The sequence below is a fragment of the Thalassophryne amazonica genome, chromosome 13 (genome assembly GCF_902500255.1).
Source record: "Thalassophryne amazonica chromosome 13, fThaAma1.1, whole genome shotgun sequence".
In the NCBI taxonomy this organism is placed as follows: Eukaryota; Metazoa; Chordata; class Actinopteri; order Batrachoidiformes; family Batrachoididae; genus Thalassophryne; species Thalassophryne amazonica.
Window position 1 is genome coordinate 9,855,799 of NC_047115.1, and position 19,015 is coordinate 9,874,813.

The following is a 19,015-nucleotide window of genomic DNA, read 5'->3' on the forward strand; positions in this document are numbered from 1 at the left end:
AAGATTTTTCCTGACTTTGACCTATGACCTTGAAAATTAAATCACTTCTTGCCTATCAGGATATGAATATATTTCTACAACTTACCTGGAGTCCACCAGGGGTAAATTCAGTTGATTGGACATGATTTGGAAAGACACACACCTGTCTTTATATAACGTCCCACAGTTGACAGTGCATGAAGTCAAAGTAATTGTATGTAGACCTTCGAGACAGGATTGTCTTGAGGCACAAATCGGGGGAAGGGTACAGAAACATTTCTGCTGCTTTGAAGGTCCCAATGAGCACAATGACCTCTATCATCTGTAAAGGAAAGAAGTTCTGATCCACCAGGACTCTTCCTAGAGCTGGACGCCCGTCTAAATTGAGCAATCAGGGAGAATTGCCTTAGTCAGGGAGGTGAACAAGAACCTGATGGTGACTCTGTCAGAGCTCCAGCATTCCTCTGTGAACTCTGTGAAGAGAGGAGAACCTTCCAGAAGGACAACCATCTCTGCAACAGTCCACCAATCAGGCCTGTATGGTAGAGTGGCCAGACGGAAGCCACTCTATAGTAAAAGGCACCTGGAGTTTGACGGTTGTCTCAACGCTCCACCTGCAGGTGCTGCCCGAGAACCCTGACGCTGAAGGCTTTCAGAGTATTCACCAACACTTACTGGAGCTAGAAGAGGACAACATGACCGAGACACCAGGAGAAGGTCAGACAGATGGTCTGCTGCGTCCGCAGCCAATCCAGTGGCAGTAAACATCGTTACCATGGCAGCAACCAACATTACAACATCAGTATCAATGACCTGACCAACAACAACTGGACCAGCCTCAGCATGGCCCTCCACACCAACGTGCACCCCAAATACATGTGCACGCTCTCAATGCAGAGACATACCCGTGTGCCCGTGCACATTCTCCGTGCACAGACTGCAGTCCATCCAGCAATGCATCCAGATCAAACTTTGTCAGTCGATAAAGGAAACCATCCTACATATGGCTCTCAAATATGAAAGAATTGTGATTTTTTTGACAGTTAGGAATTTTTGAAAATTTGTTCCATGTTGAAGATGGGGATTTTTCCTGACTTTGCCCTTTAACCTATGACCTTGAAATTGCAATGAATTTTAATGAATGAAACTGAATCAGTTCTTGCCTATTAGGATATGAATCTTCAGTAAAAATTTCATAACGATATATGAAAATTTGTGGGCTCCAGGTTGTTCACAGACAAACAAACAAACAGTTTGGCAGAGGTAATAAAGTTTATTATTATCATCATCGTCATTATGAATATTGTTACTATTAAGCCTCTGAGGTCTATGAACACGCCGGTACATTCATGTGTCTATAAAGCAGTGAGTGATTTTATTTTTCATTTATTTACACTCATATGCAATTTTATTACTCTTCTTACTTTTATAAGCCAACGGTTTTTGGTGAACTTCTTTCTAGCATCATAACAGTTTGTCCACATAAATAAAGGTGTGTCTTCAACAAAGATTTGAAGAATTTTATAAAAATGCATTTAATTTTAATTTTTTCAGATTTAGAGTCAAAATATTTCTAGATACAGTGTTCTTGCCAAATATGACACATATTCTGAAAGATGAGATTGTTGTGAACATTTTTTTATGCAACACATGGCATTAAACTAAAACAGTACCTTCAAAAGGGAATTACTGGCAGTATGGTCAAATCTAGAATATAACCCTAGACCTCAGACGGTTAATCACTTTAATGTTTGAGTTATGTTACTTCAAAAACAGGACCAGGACAAACCACTTTGGGAAAGATAACAATACTGTTACCAGACTAATGTGCTCGTAACCTGAGCTCTGGTCTCCTGGTTTAAATCTATGTACCGTATTTTCCGGACTATGAGTTGCACCGGAGTATAAGTCGCACCAGCCACTTTATCCATTATAAAGAAAAATAAACCATAGATAAGTCGCACTGGAGTATAAGTCGCATGGACATACAGGTATGTTAACTTAACATGAAAAGTTCAGATGATAATATTGTGACAGCAAAGGGAAGAAACTGCGCCACCTTGAGTTGAGAAGATTTATTCGACAGAATACTACATGAATGTGGTTCTGCAACAGATGTCATTACTCACAACAACCATGTCACTCAGGGTGCCGAAAATGTGAAACAAAAGGCACCTGGAGTTTGACAAAAGGCACCTAAAGGACTCTCAGACAATGAGAAACAAAATTCTCTGGTCTGACGAGACAAAGATTGAACACTTTGACGTGAATGTCAGGCGTCATGTTTGGAAGAAACCAGACACCATCCCTACAGTGAAGCATGATGGTGGCAGCATCATACTGTGGGGATGTTTTTCAGCAGCAGGAACTGGGAGACTAGTCAGGATTGAGGGAAAGATGAATGCAGCAATGTACAGAGACATCCTGGATGAAAACCTGCTCCAGAGCGCTCTTGACCTCAGACTGGGACAACGGTTCATCTTTCAGTAGGACAATGACCCTAAGCACACAGCCAAGATATCAAAGGAGTGACTTGAGGACAACTCTGTGAATGTCCTTGAGTGGCCCAGCCAGAGTCCAGACCTGAATCTGATTGAACATCTCTGGAGTGACCTGAAAATGTCTGTGCACTGACGCTCCCCATCCAACCTGATGGAGCTTGAGAGGTGCTGCAAAGAGGAATGGACAAAACTGACCAAGATAGGTGCACCAAGCTTGTGGCATCATATTCAAGAAGACTTGAGGTTGTAATTGCTGCCAAAGGTGCATCAACAAAGTACTGAGCAAAGGATGTGAATACTTAAGTTAATATGATTTCTCAGGGCTTTTTTTTTTTTTTTAATTTTTAATAAATTTGCAAAAAAAAAAAAAAAAAAAGAAAACAAAAAAAAACCCTTTTCATGTTGTCATTATGGGGTGTTGTGAGTAGAATTTTGTGGAAAAAAAATGAAAAAATGAATTTGCTCCATTTTGGAATAAGAATGTAATATATTGTGGAAAAAAAGTGAAGTGCTGTGAATACTTTCTGGATGCACTCTATAACATACAATATTTTTAAATACTACATTTATATATATATATATATATATATATATATATATACACAATAATATATATTGTTGTTGTTTGTGCAGGCTGCAGATGTCACTCAGAGAAAGCAGGGTACTTATGCCCCGCCCACGCTGACAGGTAAACAGGTTTTCCAACAATTCTCTAAAATCAAGCCATGTGCAGGGTACTTATGCATTCAAATTAGAAGCTAAAGTGACCCAAATCTGATTTTGGTTTTTACCATGTTAGTTTTCACATTCATGTTTTGCTTTTACCTGAACTGATCCAAAACCAAATGTGCAAAGGATTCAACACCGATAAAAAAATCAATCAAAAATCTGATGTGGCACATTTATACAAATCAAGAGGAAAAATTATAATCCCTCATAATTGTGCCACATGTTTGGAAGCATAAATGTCGCATGTGGTGAAGCTTTTGATTCAGAAATCTGGGTGAACAGTTTTAGTAGGTCTCACATCTGGTCTCACAAAAAATGAGGCGGGCTTCATAGATAATTGGCAAAGCTTCTGGGGAAAACCTGGTCTTGTTAGGAGAGACGGCATCCATCCCACTTTGGATGGAGCAGCTCTCATTTCTAGAAATCTGGCCAATTTTCTTAAATCCTCCAAACCGTGACTATCCAGGGTTGGGACCAGGAAGCAGAGTTGTAGTCTTACACACCTCTCTGCAGCTTCTCTCCCCCTGCCATCCCCTCATTACCCCATCCCCGTAGAGACGGTGCCTGCTCCCAGACCACCAATAACCAGTAAAAATCTATTTAAGCATAAAAATTCAAAAAGAAAAAAATAATATAGCACCTTCAACTGCACCACAGACTAAAACAGAAATGTGGTCTATTAAACATTAGGTCTCTCTCTTCTAAGTCCCTGTTAGTAAATGATATAATAATTGATCAACATATTGATTTATTCTGCCTTACAAAAACCTGGTTACAGCAGGATGAATATGTTACTTTAAATGAGTCAACACCCCCGAGTCACACTAACTGCCAGAATGCTTGTAGCACGGGCCGAGGCGGAGGATTAGCAGCAATCTTCCATTCCATCTTATTAATTAATCCAAAATCCAGACAGAGCTTTAATTCATTTGAAAGCTTGACTCTTAGTCTTGTCCATCCAAATTGGAAGTCCCAAAAACCAGTTTTATTTGTTATTATCTATTGTCCACCTGGTAGTTACTGTGAGTTTCTCTGTGAATTTTCAGACCTTTTGTCTGACTTAGTGCTTAGCTCAGATAAGATAATTATAGTGGGCGATTTTAACATCCACACTGATGCTGAGAATGAGAGCCTCAACACTGCATTTAATCTATTATTAGACTCAATTGGCTTTGCTCAAAATGTAAATGAGTCCACCCACCACTTTAATCATATCTTAGATCTTGTTCTGACTTATGGTATGGAAATTGAAGACTTAACAGTATTCCCTGAAAACTCCCTTCTGTCTGATCATTTCTTAATAACATTTACATTTACTCTGATGGACTACCCAGCAGTGGGGAATAAGTTTCATTACACTAGAAGTCTTTCAGAAAGCGCTGTAACTAGGTTTAAGGATATGATTCCTTCTTTATGTTCTCTAATGCCATATACTAGCTACCTAAACTCTGTGAGTGAGATAGAGTATCTCGTCAATAGTTTTACATCCTCATTGAAGACAACTTTGGATGCTGTAGCTCCTGAAAAAGAGAGCCTTAAATCAGAAGTGCCTGACTCCGTGGTATAACTCACAAACTCGCAGCTTAAAGCAGATAACCCTAAGTTGGAGAGGAAATGGCGTCTCACTAATTTAGAAGATCTTCACTTAGCCTGGAAAAAGAGTCTGTTACTCTATAAAAAAGCCCTCCGTAAAGCTAGGACATCTTACTACTTATCACTAATTGACGAAAATAAGAACAACCCCAGGTTTCTTTTCAGCACTATAGCCAGGCTGACAAAGAGTCAGAGCTCTACTGAGCTGAGTATTCCTTTAACTTTAACTAGTAATGACTTCATGACTTTCTTTGCTAATAAAATTTTAACTATTAGAGAAAAAATTACTCATAACCATCCCAAAGACATATTGGCTGCTTTCAGTGATGCTGGTATTTGGTTAGACTCTTTCTCTCCGATTGTTCTGTCTGAGTTATTTTCATTAGTTACTTCCTCCAAACCATCAACATGTCTATTAGACCCCATTCCTACCAGGCTGCTCAAGGAAGCCCTACCATTAATTAATGCTTCGATCTTAAATATGATCAATCTATCTTTAATAGTTGTCTATGTACCACAGACTTTTAAGGTGGCAGTAATTAAACCATTACTTAAAAAGCCATCACTTGACCCAGCTATCTTAGCTAATTATAGGCCAAACTCCAACCTTCCTTTTCTCTCAAAAATTCTTGAAAGGGTAGTTGTAAAACAGCTAACTGATCATCTGCAGAGGAATGGTCTATTTGAAGAGTTTCAGTCAGGTTTTAGAATTCATCATAGTACAGAAACAGCATTAGTGAAGGTTACAAATGATCTTCTTATGGCCTCAGACAGTGGACTCATCTCTGTGCTTGTTCTGTTAGACCTCAGTGCTGCTTTTGATACTGTTGACCATAAAATTTTATTACAGAGATTAGAGCATGCCATAGGTATTAAAGGCACTGCGCTGCGGTGGTTTGAATCATATTTATCTAATAGATTACAATTTGTTCATGTAAATGGGGAATCTTCTTCACAGACTAAGGTTAATTATGGAGTTCCACAAGGTTCTGTGCTAGGACCAATTTTATTCACTTTATACATGCTTCCCTTAGGCAGTATTATTAGACGGCATTGCTTAAATTTTCATTGTTACGCAGATGATACCCAGCTTTATCTATCCATGAAGCCAGAGGACACACACCAATTAGCTAAATTGCAGGATTGTCTTACAGACATAAAGACATGGATGACCTCTAATTTCCTGCTTTTAAACTCAGATAAAACTGAAGTTATTGTACTTGGCCCCACAAATCTTAGAAACATGGTGTCTAACCAGATCCTTACTCTGGATGGCATTACCCTGACCTCTAGTAATACTGTGAGAAATCTTGGAGTCATTTTTGATCAGGATGTGTCATTCAATGCGCATATTAAACAAATATGTAGGACTGCTTTTTTGCATTTGCGCAATATCTCTAAAATTAGAAAGGTCTTGTCTCAGAGTGATGCTGAAAAACTAATTCATGCATTTATTTCCTCTAGGTTGGACTACTGTAATTCATTATTATCAGGTTGTCCTAAAAGTTCCCTGAAAAGCCTTCAGTTAATTCAAAATGCTGCAGCTAGAGTGCTGACAGGGACTAGAAGGAGAGAGCATATCTCACCCATATTGGCCTCTCTTCATTGGCTTCCTGTTAATTCTGGAATAGAATTTAAAATTTTTCTTCTTACTTATAAGGTTTTGAATAATCAGGTCCCATCTTATCTTAGGGACCTTATAGTACCATATCACCCCAATAGAGCGCTTCGCTCTCAGACTGCAGGCTTACTTGTAGTTCCTAGGGTTTGTAAGAGTAGAATGGGAGGCAGAGCCTTCAGCTTTCAGGCTCCTCTCCTGTGGAACCAGCTCCCAATTCAGATCAGGGAGACAGACACCCTCTCTACTTTTAAGATTAGGCTTAAAACTTTCCTTTTTGCTAAAGCTTATAGTTAGGGTTGGATCAGGTGACCCTGAACCATCCCTTAGTTATGCTGCTATAGACTTAGACTGCTGGGGGGTTCCCATGATGCACTGAGTGTTTCTTTCTCTTTTTGCACCACTCTGCATTTAATCATTAGTGACTGATCTCTGCTCCCCTCCACAGCATGTCTTTTTCCTGGTTCTCTCCCTCAGCCCCAACCAGTCCCAGCAGAAGACTGCCCCTCCTGAGCCTGGTTCTGCTGGAGGTTTCTTCCTGTTAAAAGGGAGATTTCCTTCCCACTGTCGCCAAGTGCTTGCTCACAGGGGGTCGTTTTGACCGTTGGGGTTTTTCCGTAATTATTGTATGGCCTTGCCTTACAATATAAAGCGCCTTGGGGCAACTGTTTGTTGTGATTTGGCGCTATATAAATAAAACTGATTTGATTTCGATTTGATTTGGCTGAGCGTCACACCACTTCACTCTGCAACCAGCCAAATTTAAAAAGTTGTGCAAATCGGTTGATTTCCAAGCAATTCTTACATGCTGAATTCTTCCCAAACACAAACACCACCCGGCAAAAATGTGGGTAGGTCAGGCAAATCTTGTTATGTGTCGAACGCAGTCGGAGAACCGACCAGCGTTTGAAGTAGGACCCAGTATAAAATAAGCAGAGCACGGTATAAAGGATAACAGAATTTAATAACATAACAGTGAGTGCTAAATAATAACAAATGAGTGCGCGGTCTGGCGAGGTGGAATAACGGTGCGCTCCCAGCAGCACAAACGGTCTGGAGCCAGAACAGTTCGGACCCAAGGACCCCGCCGACACCCCCCAGGTGGCCGCGACCAACCGAGTCTGTGAAAGAAGAAACCATCATGTGAGTCCACCACTCCACACACAGAGAGACCACTCAAAGGTGTACATAAACAGCAAACACTTCCTGGCTTAATTACCAATCAGCTTCCTACCCTGCAGGCATGGAACACCCAGTTCAATTCTCCACTGTAGTGGAAGCTGATTAAACGACTAACATAACAGCTCAATATAATAAGGTGTGAGGGACACCACATTTACTGACTGTACTCATGTTAGTCACAAAACCTAAAGTACCTCAGGAAGTGTGCTGACGAGGGTGAGACCTCACCCCCTCCTCTTTCACAGACCATGGCATCAAACCTGGTACGGTCTCTGCATCCTCCTCTTGTTGCAAACTCCTCTTGTTGTGAACTCGGCCTAGTGTGAACTCGTCTTGTTGTGAACTCGGCCTAGTGTGAACTCGTCTTGTTGTGAACTCGGCCTAGTGTGAACTCGGCCTAGTGTGAACTCGTCTTGTTGTGAACTCTGTCTAGTGTGAACTCGTCTTGTTGTGAACCCGGCCGTTGAGAACTCGGTCTAGTGTGAACCCGTCTTGTTGTGAACCCGGCCGTTGTGAACTCGTCTTGTTGTGAACCCGGCCGTTGTGAACTTGTCTTGTTGTGAACCCGGCCGTTGTGAACTCCTCTTGGTGTGAACCCGGCCGTTGTGAACTCCTCTTGGTGTGAACCCGGCCGTTGTGAACACCTCTTGGTGTGAACGCGGCCCAGTGCGAACTCCTCTTGGTGTGAACGCGGCCCAGTGCGAACTCCTCTTGGTGTGAACGCGGCCCAGTGCGAACTCCTCTTGGTGTGAACGCGGCCCAGTGCGAACTCCTCTTGGTGTGAACTCGGCCCAGTGCGAACTCCTCTTGGTGTGAACTCGGCCCAGTGCGAACTCCTCTTGGTGTGAACTCGGCCCAGTGCGAACTCCTCTTGGTGTGAACTCGGCCCAGTGCGAACTCCTCTTGGTGTGAACTCGGCCCAGTGCGAACTCCTCTTGGTGTGAACTCGGCCCAGTGCGAACTCCTCTTGGTGTGAACTCGGCCCAGTGCGAACTCCTCTTGGTGTGAACTCGGCCCAGTGCGAACTCCTCTTGGTGTGAACTCGGCCCAGTGCGAACTCCTCTTGGTGTGAACTCGGCCCAGTGCGAACTCCTCTTGGTGTGAACGCGGCCCAGTGCGAACTCCTCTTGGTGTGAACTCGGCCCAGTGCGAACTCCTCTTGGTGTGAACTCGGCCCAGTGCGAACTCCTCTTGGTGTGAACTCGGCCCAGTGCGAACTCCTCTTGGTGTGAACTCGGCCCAGTGCGAACTCCTCTTGGTGTGAACTCGGCCCAGTGCGAACTCCTCTTGGTGTGAACCCGGCCGTTGGGAACTCCTCTTGCTGTGAACCCGGCCGTTGGGAACTCCTCTTGTTGTGAACGCGGCCGTTGGGAACTCCTCTTGCTGTGAACGCGGCCGTTGTGATCTTCACTTGTTGTGAACTCCTCTTGTTGTGAACTTCTCTTGTTGTGAACCCGGCCATTGTGAACTCCTCTTGGTGTGAACCCGGCCGTTGTGAACTCCTCTTGGTGTGAACCCGGCCGTTGGGAACTCCTCTTGCTGTGAACGCGGCCGTTGTGATCTTCACTTGTTGTGAACTCCTCTTGTTGTGAACTTCTCTTGTTGTGAACCCGGCCATTGTGAACTCCTCTTGCTGTGAACGCGGCCGTTGTGATCTTCACTTGTTGTGAACTCCTCTTGGTGTGAACCCGGCCGTTGTGAACTCCTCTTGGTGTGAACCCGGCCGTTGTGAACTCCTCTTGGTGTGAACCCGGCCGTTGTGAACTCCTCTTGGTGTGAACCCGGCCGTTGTGAACTCCTCTTGGTGTGAACCCGGCCGTTGTGAACTCCTCTTGGTGTGAACCCGGCCGTTGTGAACTCCTCTTGGTGTGAACCCGGCCGTTGTGAACTCCTCTTGGTGTGAACTCGGCCGTTGTGAACTCCTCTTGGTGTGAACTCGGCCGTTGTGAACTCCTCTTGGTGTGAACTCGGCCGTTGTGAACTCCTCTTGGTGTGAACTCGGCCGTTGTGAACTCCTCTTGGTGTGAACTCCTCTTGTTGTGAATCCGACCGTTGTGAACTCCTCTTGTTGTGAACTCCTCTTGTTGTGAACTCCTCTTGTTGTGAACTCCTCTTGTTGTGAACTCCTCTTGTTGTGAATCCGACCGTTGTGAACTCCTCTTGGTGTGAACTCGGCCGTTGTGAACTCCTCTTGTTGTGAACTCGGCCCAGTGCGAACTCCTCTTGTTGTGAACTCGGCCCAGTGCGAACTCCTCTTGTTGTGAACTCGGCCCAGTGCGAACTCCTCTTGTTGTAAACTCGGCCGTTGTGAACTCCTCTTGTTGTAAACTCGGCCGTTGTGAACTCCTCTTGTTGTGAACTCGGCCGTTGTGAACGCGGCCGTTGTGAACTCCTCTTGTTGTGAACGCGGCCGTTGTGAACTCCTCTTGTTGTCAACTCGGCCCAGTGCGAACTCCTCTTGTTGTAAACTCGGCCGTTGTGAACTCCTCTTGTTGTAAACTCGGCCTAGTGTGAACTCGGCCCAGTGCAAACTCCTCTTGGTGTGAACTCGGCCCAGTGCGAACTCCTCTTGGTGTGAACTCGGCCCAGTGCGAACTCCTCTTGGTGTGAACTCGGCCTAGTGTGAACTCCTCTTGGTGTGAACTCCTCTTGTTGTGAACTCGGCCGTTGTGAACTGCTCTTGTTGTGAACTCGGCCTAGTGTGAACTCTTGTTGTAAACTCATCTTGGAGTGAGCGCTGCTCAATTTTTTTGTATGTCCTGCACTGAGAAAGAAAACAGTTGAACCAGTTGAACGTGTTACCAAGTGAAACAATTAAGTTGTTTTTTTTTTTTCAGTGTGTGATACTGTGTGTGTTGTTACATCTGTACATGTGCTTCAACATGTTTGCTTTAAATCTGCACCTTCAGTTTATTTTTTTGGAAAATGTTCATTTTATTTACCATTTTTGTTTATTTTAAATTTTGTATTTAATTTATCTATAATCATGAACAGGAATGGGTCGTGCAGCCTGGAAGTACGTTTACACTATCAGATAAGATCTGAGGTTAGAATCTCTGACTTTTACCCACAATTCCACAGTGACCTGACTCCTCCCCTCTTCCTTTCATCAGTGTTGTCATGTCATAATGAGCAATGAAAATTGAAAGCTAAATAATTCATACAATGATGCAGCACAGCGATGTTCTCAGTCCACAGTTCTACAACTGACTGCTAATATCACAATAAACTGATTTTTTTTTTTTGGGGGGGGGGGGGGTGGAATTTAAAACATATGCAGGAATATGTGCACAGTTTAGAGAAACAATGGAATAAAAACAGGTAGGTGTGTCTGTGTGTGTCTACATATATATCTATATATATTTAAATCTGAGTGCAGCACAGACTCCTTCCAGGAAGTCGATGCAGTAAAAGCTTTTATTTGATTGATTTTTTTTTTTTTTTTTGCCTGAGTGCGCGTTGGCGCTCTGTGCCAGTTACCTAATAGCCTCGTCAGTGAACCTGTGAGCCAAACAACAGCATTTACAGAACGTAGCTCCAGGAAGCACGTGTTTTCTTAAAGTAGCAATTTGGTATTTTTTTTAAAAATGAGAACGAAAAAAGATATGACATTTCAAAAATAAAGGTTATGAAAATCCAGTATGAGAATAGACATCAATGTATTTATATGCTTTTTTTAACCTGTAAAACTTGGCACATTGGGTCATCTCACTAAAAATCTCTGACCAGTGCTGGAGTCGAGCGCACCTCCTCCGAGGCCACAGCCAAGTCCGAGTCCTTGGTGTCCGAGAACACAGCATCAGAGGCCGAGGCCAAGTATTATACAAAGTCTAGTTGCCGCGACCCGTTCCCGTGGACTCATGCACGATTTCAAGCCACAGACAAGTGACTTGGAGGTAATGCGTTGGATCACAGACATTAACACTTTACCCAGACGAAGGAATATAACCATGCTTGAGCAGCGACAAGACAGTCCTTCAGAACAGTCCTTTTTGGAATAAGCTTAGTACTTGTACATGTAGTACTGTGGTGACTAGAAAACAATTGTGTGTATAGACCATCATATGCGTAACATTACTGTAATGGCTACTTTTTTATTTGGTGGGAAGTAAACAATGCAAAAAAAAAAAAAAAGGCAGCCTCGATCGAACGAGCCTCAATTGATTCTTCGAGGCTGGATGATGCCGAGGCCAAGACGGAGTCATTGCATATCAAGGCCAAGGCATCAAAGAAAAACAAACAAAAGTTTTGTTTTTATTTGGGCTCTTCAGGTCTTTGCTTTTTTTTTTAAATTTTATTTTATTTTATTTGCATGCAAAAGCAAACTATTTCAAAATATGGAATTAAAATGCATCCTTTCATATTTAACATATCATGAAATAGTGACAAATTAATCAGATGTATTAGTAAAAACAAGCTGGCTGTTGTACTGTACAACCTGTTCCCATTTACTTTCTGTTCTACTTTACTTGTTTCTGTGAAGGATCTCAGTTGTCCAGGTGGTTTCCATAGTAGAGAAGCTTGAATCTTCGACTGGACTGGGTTGCTTGATGCGAGGACGTTTCGCTTCAAATCACAGAAGCTTCCTCAGCTAAAATTCTTGCTCTGGTAGTCTGACTTCTGTCTTGACTCTTGTAGAGAAGAATAAACAGAAGCCAACAAAAGCTGGAGTTTTTTAAACCTAACCAGACCCCTCCTACCGAGAGGCCGACTGCTATAGGCTAGTGACTAAACAATAGCTCTAATTAGCACCTATTGTGCTCTAGTTAGCACCCTCCTAATGACAGGGCAGCTGTCCCTCCTAATGATGGACGGACGCCTCTCCTGATGGCTCCCTTGATGACTCTCCTGATGATGTGAATTACCATGAACTCATTACCATGAACAAAAGCCCGAAACTGCTTTGACCTGAGTACCCCATTGTAAACAGGGGACAAAGCGTGTCTCAGACCCCCTCCCCGGTTAAGGCTGGGTTTCAACTGTTTCACACAGAATGCCTCCTTGACCCCTCTCTCAAACCATTTCTTCTCTCTGGCTAAGATTTTAACTTCCTTGTCCTCAAACGTGTGGTTAGTGTCTTTAAGGTGGAGATGAACTGCAGACTGAGGTCCACTGGTGCCCTCTCTGCGGTGCTGGTATAGCCTTTTGTGTAAAGGTTGCTTAGTCTCACCTATGTAGTGTTCGTTACAGTTTTCCTGACATCTGATAGAATACACTACATTGCTCTATTTGTAACTAGGGATCCTGTCCTTAGGGTGAACTAATTTCTGTCTCAAGGTGTTAACCGGTTTAAAGTAAACTGGGATTTTGTGCTGTCTAAAGATCCTCTGTAGTTTTTCCCCTACTCCTGCTAAATAAGGGAGAGACACTCTTCTTCTTGTCTCCGTCTCCTGTCTATCTGGTCTCTTTGTTCTCTGGGACTTCTGCACTTTGTCCATGGACCATCGTGGGTACCCACATACTGTGAGGGCTTTCCGGACAAGTTGTTGTTCTTTAGCCCTTCCCTCTGCAGTTGTGGGCACCTGTAGGGCTCTGTGTTGAAGAGTCCTGATCACCCCGAGCTTGTGATCAAGGGGGTGGTTTGAGCCAAAGAGCAGATATTGGTCAGTGTGAGTGGGTTTTCTGTAAACCCCTGTCCGGAGCTGCCTGTTCTCTCCAACTGTAACATCACAGTCCAAGAAGGCTAAATGGTTGTTTCTGGCATCCTCATGTGTGAACTTGATATTGGAGTCCACCGAGTTGATGTGTTCTGTAAAGTCCTCAACCTCCTGTTGCTTGATTTTAACCCATGTGTCATCGACATATCTGAACCAGTGACTGGGAGGGATGCCCGTGAAAGATGTCAAGGCTGTCTTCTCCACTCGCTCCATGTACAGATTGGCCACAATGGGGGATACCGGAGACCCCATTGCACAACCATGGATCTGCCTGTAGTAATTACCCCTAAACAGGAAATACGTGGTGTTAAGACAGATCTCCAACAGTTGGCAGATGTGGTCTGGTGTGAGTTTGGTCCTTTCAAGTAGAGACACATCCTCCAGCAGTCTCTGCCTCACAGCTGAGACGGCCTCAGCGGTGGGGATGCAGGTGAACAACGATGTCACATCAAATGATACCACAGTTTCATCTGCCTCCAGCTGCAGGTCCTTGATCTTGTTCACAAAATCTTGCGTGTTCTCCACATGGTGGCCTGAGTTACCCACTAGAGGAGCCAAAATCCACTTGAGGTGCTTGGCCAAATTGTACGTAATGGAATCTGTGCTACATACAATAGGCATGAGTGGCAAGTCCTGTTTGTGGATTTTGGGCAGTCCATAGATGCATGGAGTGGCGTCCCCAGGGTACAGTCTGTAGTATGCCTGCCTGTCGATGAGTCCCTCTTTCTCCAGGTTTTGGAGGTAGCTAATGATTTTCTTCTTATAGCCGCTTGTGGGGTCTCTTTTCAGATGTTCGTATGTATTGGAGTCACTGAGCAAGTTGTTGATCTTGGCCTCGTAGTCCGATGTGTTCAGGACCACCGTGCATCTGCCTTTATCCGCTGGCAGGATAAGGATGCTTTGGTCCTTCTGCAGTGCTGCCAAAGCTTTCCGTTCTTCTCCTGTGATGTTGGACGGAGGAGGCTTAGCACTGTTCAGCACTGTTGTGACTCTTAGTCGGAGGTCCCCAGCTTCTGACTCTGACAAACTGTTATGTTTAATGGCTGACTCTACTGCAGTGATGTAATCTACTGTCGGTACATGTTTAGGGGTCACTGAGAAATTTAGTCCTTTAGCAAGCACATCCTTTTCTGTCTGTGTAAGAACCCTGTCGGAGAGATTCTTTACCCAATTTTCCCTGTTGTCACTAATTTGTCTGGTGTATCTTTAAAACTACTCCCACTGAAAGTACGCCTTTTCTGCACTAAAAGGTCTGCCTCTTGGTGGGAGGGGTCTGGTTAGGTTTAAAACTCCAGCTTTTGTGGCTTCTGTTTATTCTTCTCTACAAGAGTCAAGACAGAAGTCAGACTACCAGAGCAAGAATTTTAGCTGAGGAAGCTTCTGCGATTTGAAGCGAAACGTCCTCGCTTCAAGCAACCCAGTCCAGTCGAAGATTCAAGCTTCTCTACTATTCTACTTTACTTATTAAACAGGGGGTGTTTGGAGATACAAAATATTGTTAAAAAGGTAGCAAGTCATTTTGTTCACATTTAGTTGGATTTTTAATATTAGGATATATTTTCAATTCATTCTTATTTGTTGCATTTTTATTTTTTTTCTCCCGTCTTTGGCTCCGCAGCGACATGTTTGTTGTTGAGGTATTTGTCCACTAGAGGTGCTCTTGTCTTCTCAGCGCTACAGCTCGGAATGGAGCAACACCTCCTGGGGGCAGGGCCCAGTGAGACGGACAGCCAGATGAGCCCAATCACAGCACAGCTCTATTCTAACGATTCCCTGTGGGCCAATCACAACGGGCCAGAGGAAGCCAATGGGAATGAGGCACTTCGGCTGTTAGCCAATGAGGAAAGAGGAGTGGTAGAGAGCAACAGTTCAGGGGGTAAACTCTCATTTCAGACATATAAATGTTTATTTAAGCTAAGTGCAAACTGCAACTGAACACAAAGTCGTCATTCGATGCCACAAATTATGCTTCACCTGCCGTTGAATGTAAAATCCTCACTTGCTTTCATTATAGGGCTTCCAAAGTGATGCAAAATTTCACAAGGATTTTCAATTTATTCTATTTTGCTGTGAAAAATATATGACGGGACATGAAAATTTATCTCATCGCCAAAATGCAAACCTGTTTGCTACTGTCATATTTGCTCACTGTGTAGCTTAAAAATGAGGTCGTACATAGGTCAGTACTGTATCAAAATTTTAGTTTACAGCCACTAATAGGAAGATGAGATGGTACAATATTTATTTCACATAACTGTGCTAGCTAGCTGGCACAGTATCTGTATATGGCTGCACTTGTTAGCCTAACACGCTAGCTAGCTAGCTAGCAGGCACTTGACTTAAAAATCTCAGCTGTAAACACAATTTTGTCTCATTTCAATTAATTCCAGTATACACTTGATTATACATGCAGAATATACAGAAGCTCACATTTAGATATTGAGGTTATGTTGCGTAAAAAAAAACTTTTAATTTAGCAGTTTACTCAGATTTAGATAGAATTTCAGTTTAACATGAATCAACAGTATAATGAATACACATTCAACAAATGTGTCTTTTTAAAAAATGTAAATACCACATTAAACATTAAATTAGATGCCAACAAAAAATATGTTTTAAATCTAAATCTATGATAAACAAACAAAGAAACAAACAAACAAAAAATACTAGACAGTGAGTGTAATTTGGAAATGTTTTCAAATATTTATCTACAAAATATAAAGTTTCAGGTTTAGATTAAATGTACAGATTTAGGATTTACATTTAATATACGGTGATAAAGATTTGTTTATGATATAAATTTCTCACTTAAATTTTACTGTAGCAAGTAATTAAAAATGACAAAATACACCTCTGAGTTTTTAAAAGGCACACAATATGATGCATTCATAACTCATAAAAGTTCATGCTTTTATTACTTCAAAATGTGCTTGAGAAAAATTAACTCTGCCAAGCAAGTCGTGCTCATCAGTGTCAATTTTTTTTTTTTTTTTTTTTTTTTTTAGCACAATGACTCAAATACGATAAACTAATTTCACAAAAGACAATGAGAAGATTGAGTCTATCCTGGAATTGAAACCATTAGTTAAAGTCAGGTGCAAATTTTTAAAAAGTTTGCGAGGCAGTTAATAAATAATTTTCCTTAAACTACTTGAAAATGCTGCAAATGAACAAATTTATATCAAATTCAAAACTAGTAGTTCTGAACTGGAATAGTAGGTCCAAGGGGATGAAGTCAAGAAAATTTAAAATGTGTTCACAGTGCAATAAGTGGCATCACCCACGCCCATTTTCACAAAACTTTGCATTCGGCTTATATTAAATGGTTTTTTTTTTGCTGTATCTGTTTATTCAAGATACGAGTCATGGGCGCACTGGGACATTGGGCAAGAGGCAAAGTATGCCCTGGACAGTCCGCCTGTCTACAAGTTAAAACAACCAAAACTGATTTTAAGGTTAAAAGCAGTGAAAAAGGAAAAACCCAAATTTTGGGGGCAGATTTGCAAAAGCAGCCAGATCTATATTGCATTATGAGTATTTTATCCTTGGCAGTTTGCATCTTAATAAGGGTTCTTCATATTTTAGCTTTGCATGCTAAAGTTTACCAACACTGCAGCCCAAAAATGTAATTTAAGTTAATTGGCATAAACAATTCTTAAAATTATGCAAATATAAATTCCAATGCACACGTCTGTAAAGTTCATTATTCTTTGTGTTTTTTCTCTTCAGAACAAACTAACAACACTAACTCCTGCCTCTCCTTTTTTCTTCCCTTTTGGCTTTGCGCAATCACTTCCTGTCTTCTTTGACACCTCTGTTGCTCTCAGATTTGTCATGTGACCACAAACAGGAAGTGTCCAGTCCAGGCTCCATCTCCCGATAGCTGCATTTTCCTTCTTTGTTTCTCTACAATCATATTTGGTTTCATCTATCTGACTGCTGTTGTTCCAACGCCACGCTTCGCTCTGCGCTTCGACGGCTAACAAACACAACGTTAGCATTCACCAGCCATGCACGCGCACACTTTGTCCAATGACTACAATCATTCTTCACATTCAGATCTACCTTACTTTCACTGAATCATGTTTTTCTGAAATACTCTAGTACAGTCATATCATCACAATACCTAGATAACCTACGGTGGCCTAGGCTAGACCTAGGCTTTGAAAATACAAGAAATAGACAATCTCATCTCATAATTTCACAAACAGAAGTGCACCTAATTTCCATCATGCATGTGACGTTATTTGCTGCAACAAATCCACACATGACCAGCAGGTGGCAGTCATACTATATATGGTGTATTATATAAGCAAACTTAATTTCATTATTAACCAAATTTTAATCAGTTAATCCTCATTATATTTTAGTATTTTTATTGTGGAGACTTACAAAATGATATCATTTACTGTTTTTGAGTAAAGGTAATATTCATTCATTCACTCACTCACTCAATGGATTTAATAGGGTACAAATTCCTACATTTTTGCAAAATCCTTGCAATTTGTATCAAGTGTGTGTTTCAGATGTCCAGAATGGTATGGATAATCTGGTGTAAATTTAGTTAATACTACTATAAAAAGTTTGTAGAGTCTAGTTAAGGATCGGGATTGTAGTAAACGACTAAACAATGGTGACAAATGTCACAATGTCAAATTTTTAAAAATTTGTTGTAGTTGTACATGCAAGCAAGCAAACTTTTATTACAATAAACTGCAACTGACTAAAAAAGCTTTTACAAACTTGTCATTTGGTATTTGTTTTATGACCCCCCCCCCCAAAAAAAGTAGAAAACACAAAGAAAAAAATTTGGGCAGTGCGACGAAAAATGAAACTTATAAACCATTTTGTTGCTATGGTGCTTTTGACTACTGGAGCAAAGTAAACACTAAATTAATTCATGTTAGTATATGTAGTAACATTTTTCACTTTAGCATATGTGGTCGAGGTAACTGTAGGTCAGGCACAAGTTAAATTTGCTCCAATTTCAGCAAAAAATGATGCAAATTATTGGTTGAAATAAAAGGATCAATAAATAGAATAGTTCTGACTGTGTTGAATGCTTTGTCTCCAAAGTAAAGGTCAAACAAGGTCAAGGTCCATTGAATTTGATTACATGTGACACGTTTCCCTGTAACATGATAACTAAGCATGACAGATGGTGCAAACTATTCCTTTTTAGAACCCCAATAACACAAACAATAATTTGCTTATTTTTTTTACTGAAATTGGAGCAACTTTAATATTTGACCCCATACAAACTGAAATTGGTCTTTGTCACCATTTTTGTTGTTTTGACCCCATAACTCCAGAACATTCCATCATAGATAGTCCAAACTATACCTTTTTGGAATCATTATGATCAGACAAGTAATGTGATATAGTTTTCAACATGACTGGAGCATTTTTAAAGTTTGACCTCTGTGTAATTCTTCACTGACCCCTACCTGGCTACAGCTACCACCCTGGGATGGCTATCATACATTTTTGTGTAGGCCATGATCAGGGTTGGTTAGGATTACTTTGAAAGAATGCATGTGGATTACATGTATGTATGTACATACATTTGGATTACTTGTAGTTTGATTACTTTTGGATTACATTTCAAAGTAATCCTACCCAACCCTGGCCATGATACACCGAGGCTGGATTCTAAGTGTCATTTTTTTCCCCTTAAGTGGTACCGAAAACCTGCTTGGCCCATGGACTACTTGCGGTGTTGATGCATCAAAACAACTCAGTAGGTTTAAAAAAAA

The 19,015-nt window shown here is 41.7% G+C and overlaps 1 protein-coding gene across 3 annotated transcripts in view; it reads left to right on the forward strand.

Annotated features, from left to right (window-relative positions):
- LOC117523540 (protein phosphatase 1 regulatory subunit 1C-like) overlaps positions 1-19,015 on the forward strand; it is a 37,265-nt gene that overhangs the window by 8,149 nt on the left and 10,101 nt on the right. For 2 of the 3 annotated variants that reach the window (XM_034185103.1, XM_034185105.1), the window contains exons 4-6: positions 3,114-3,168; positions 14,932-15,135; positions 17,087-18,041. In XM_034185103.1, the coding sequence (XP_034040994.1) occupies positions 3,114-3,168; positions 14,932-15,135; positions 17,087-17,142 (315 nt within the window). In that variant the 3' untranslated portion in view covers positions 17,143-18,041. Of the gene's footprint in view, positions 1-3,113; positions 3,169-14,931; positions 15,136-17,086; positions 18,042-19,015 lie in introns of those variants that run through there. The other variant, XM_034185104.1, reaches the window with a different exon arrangement.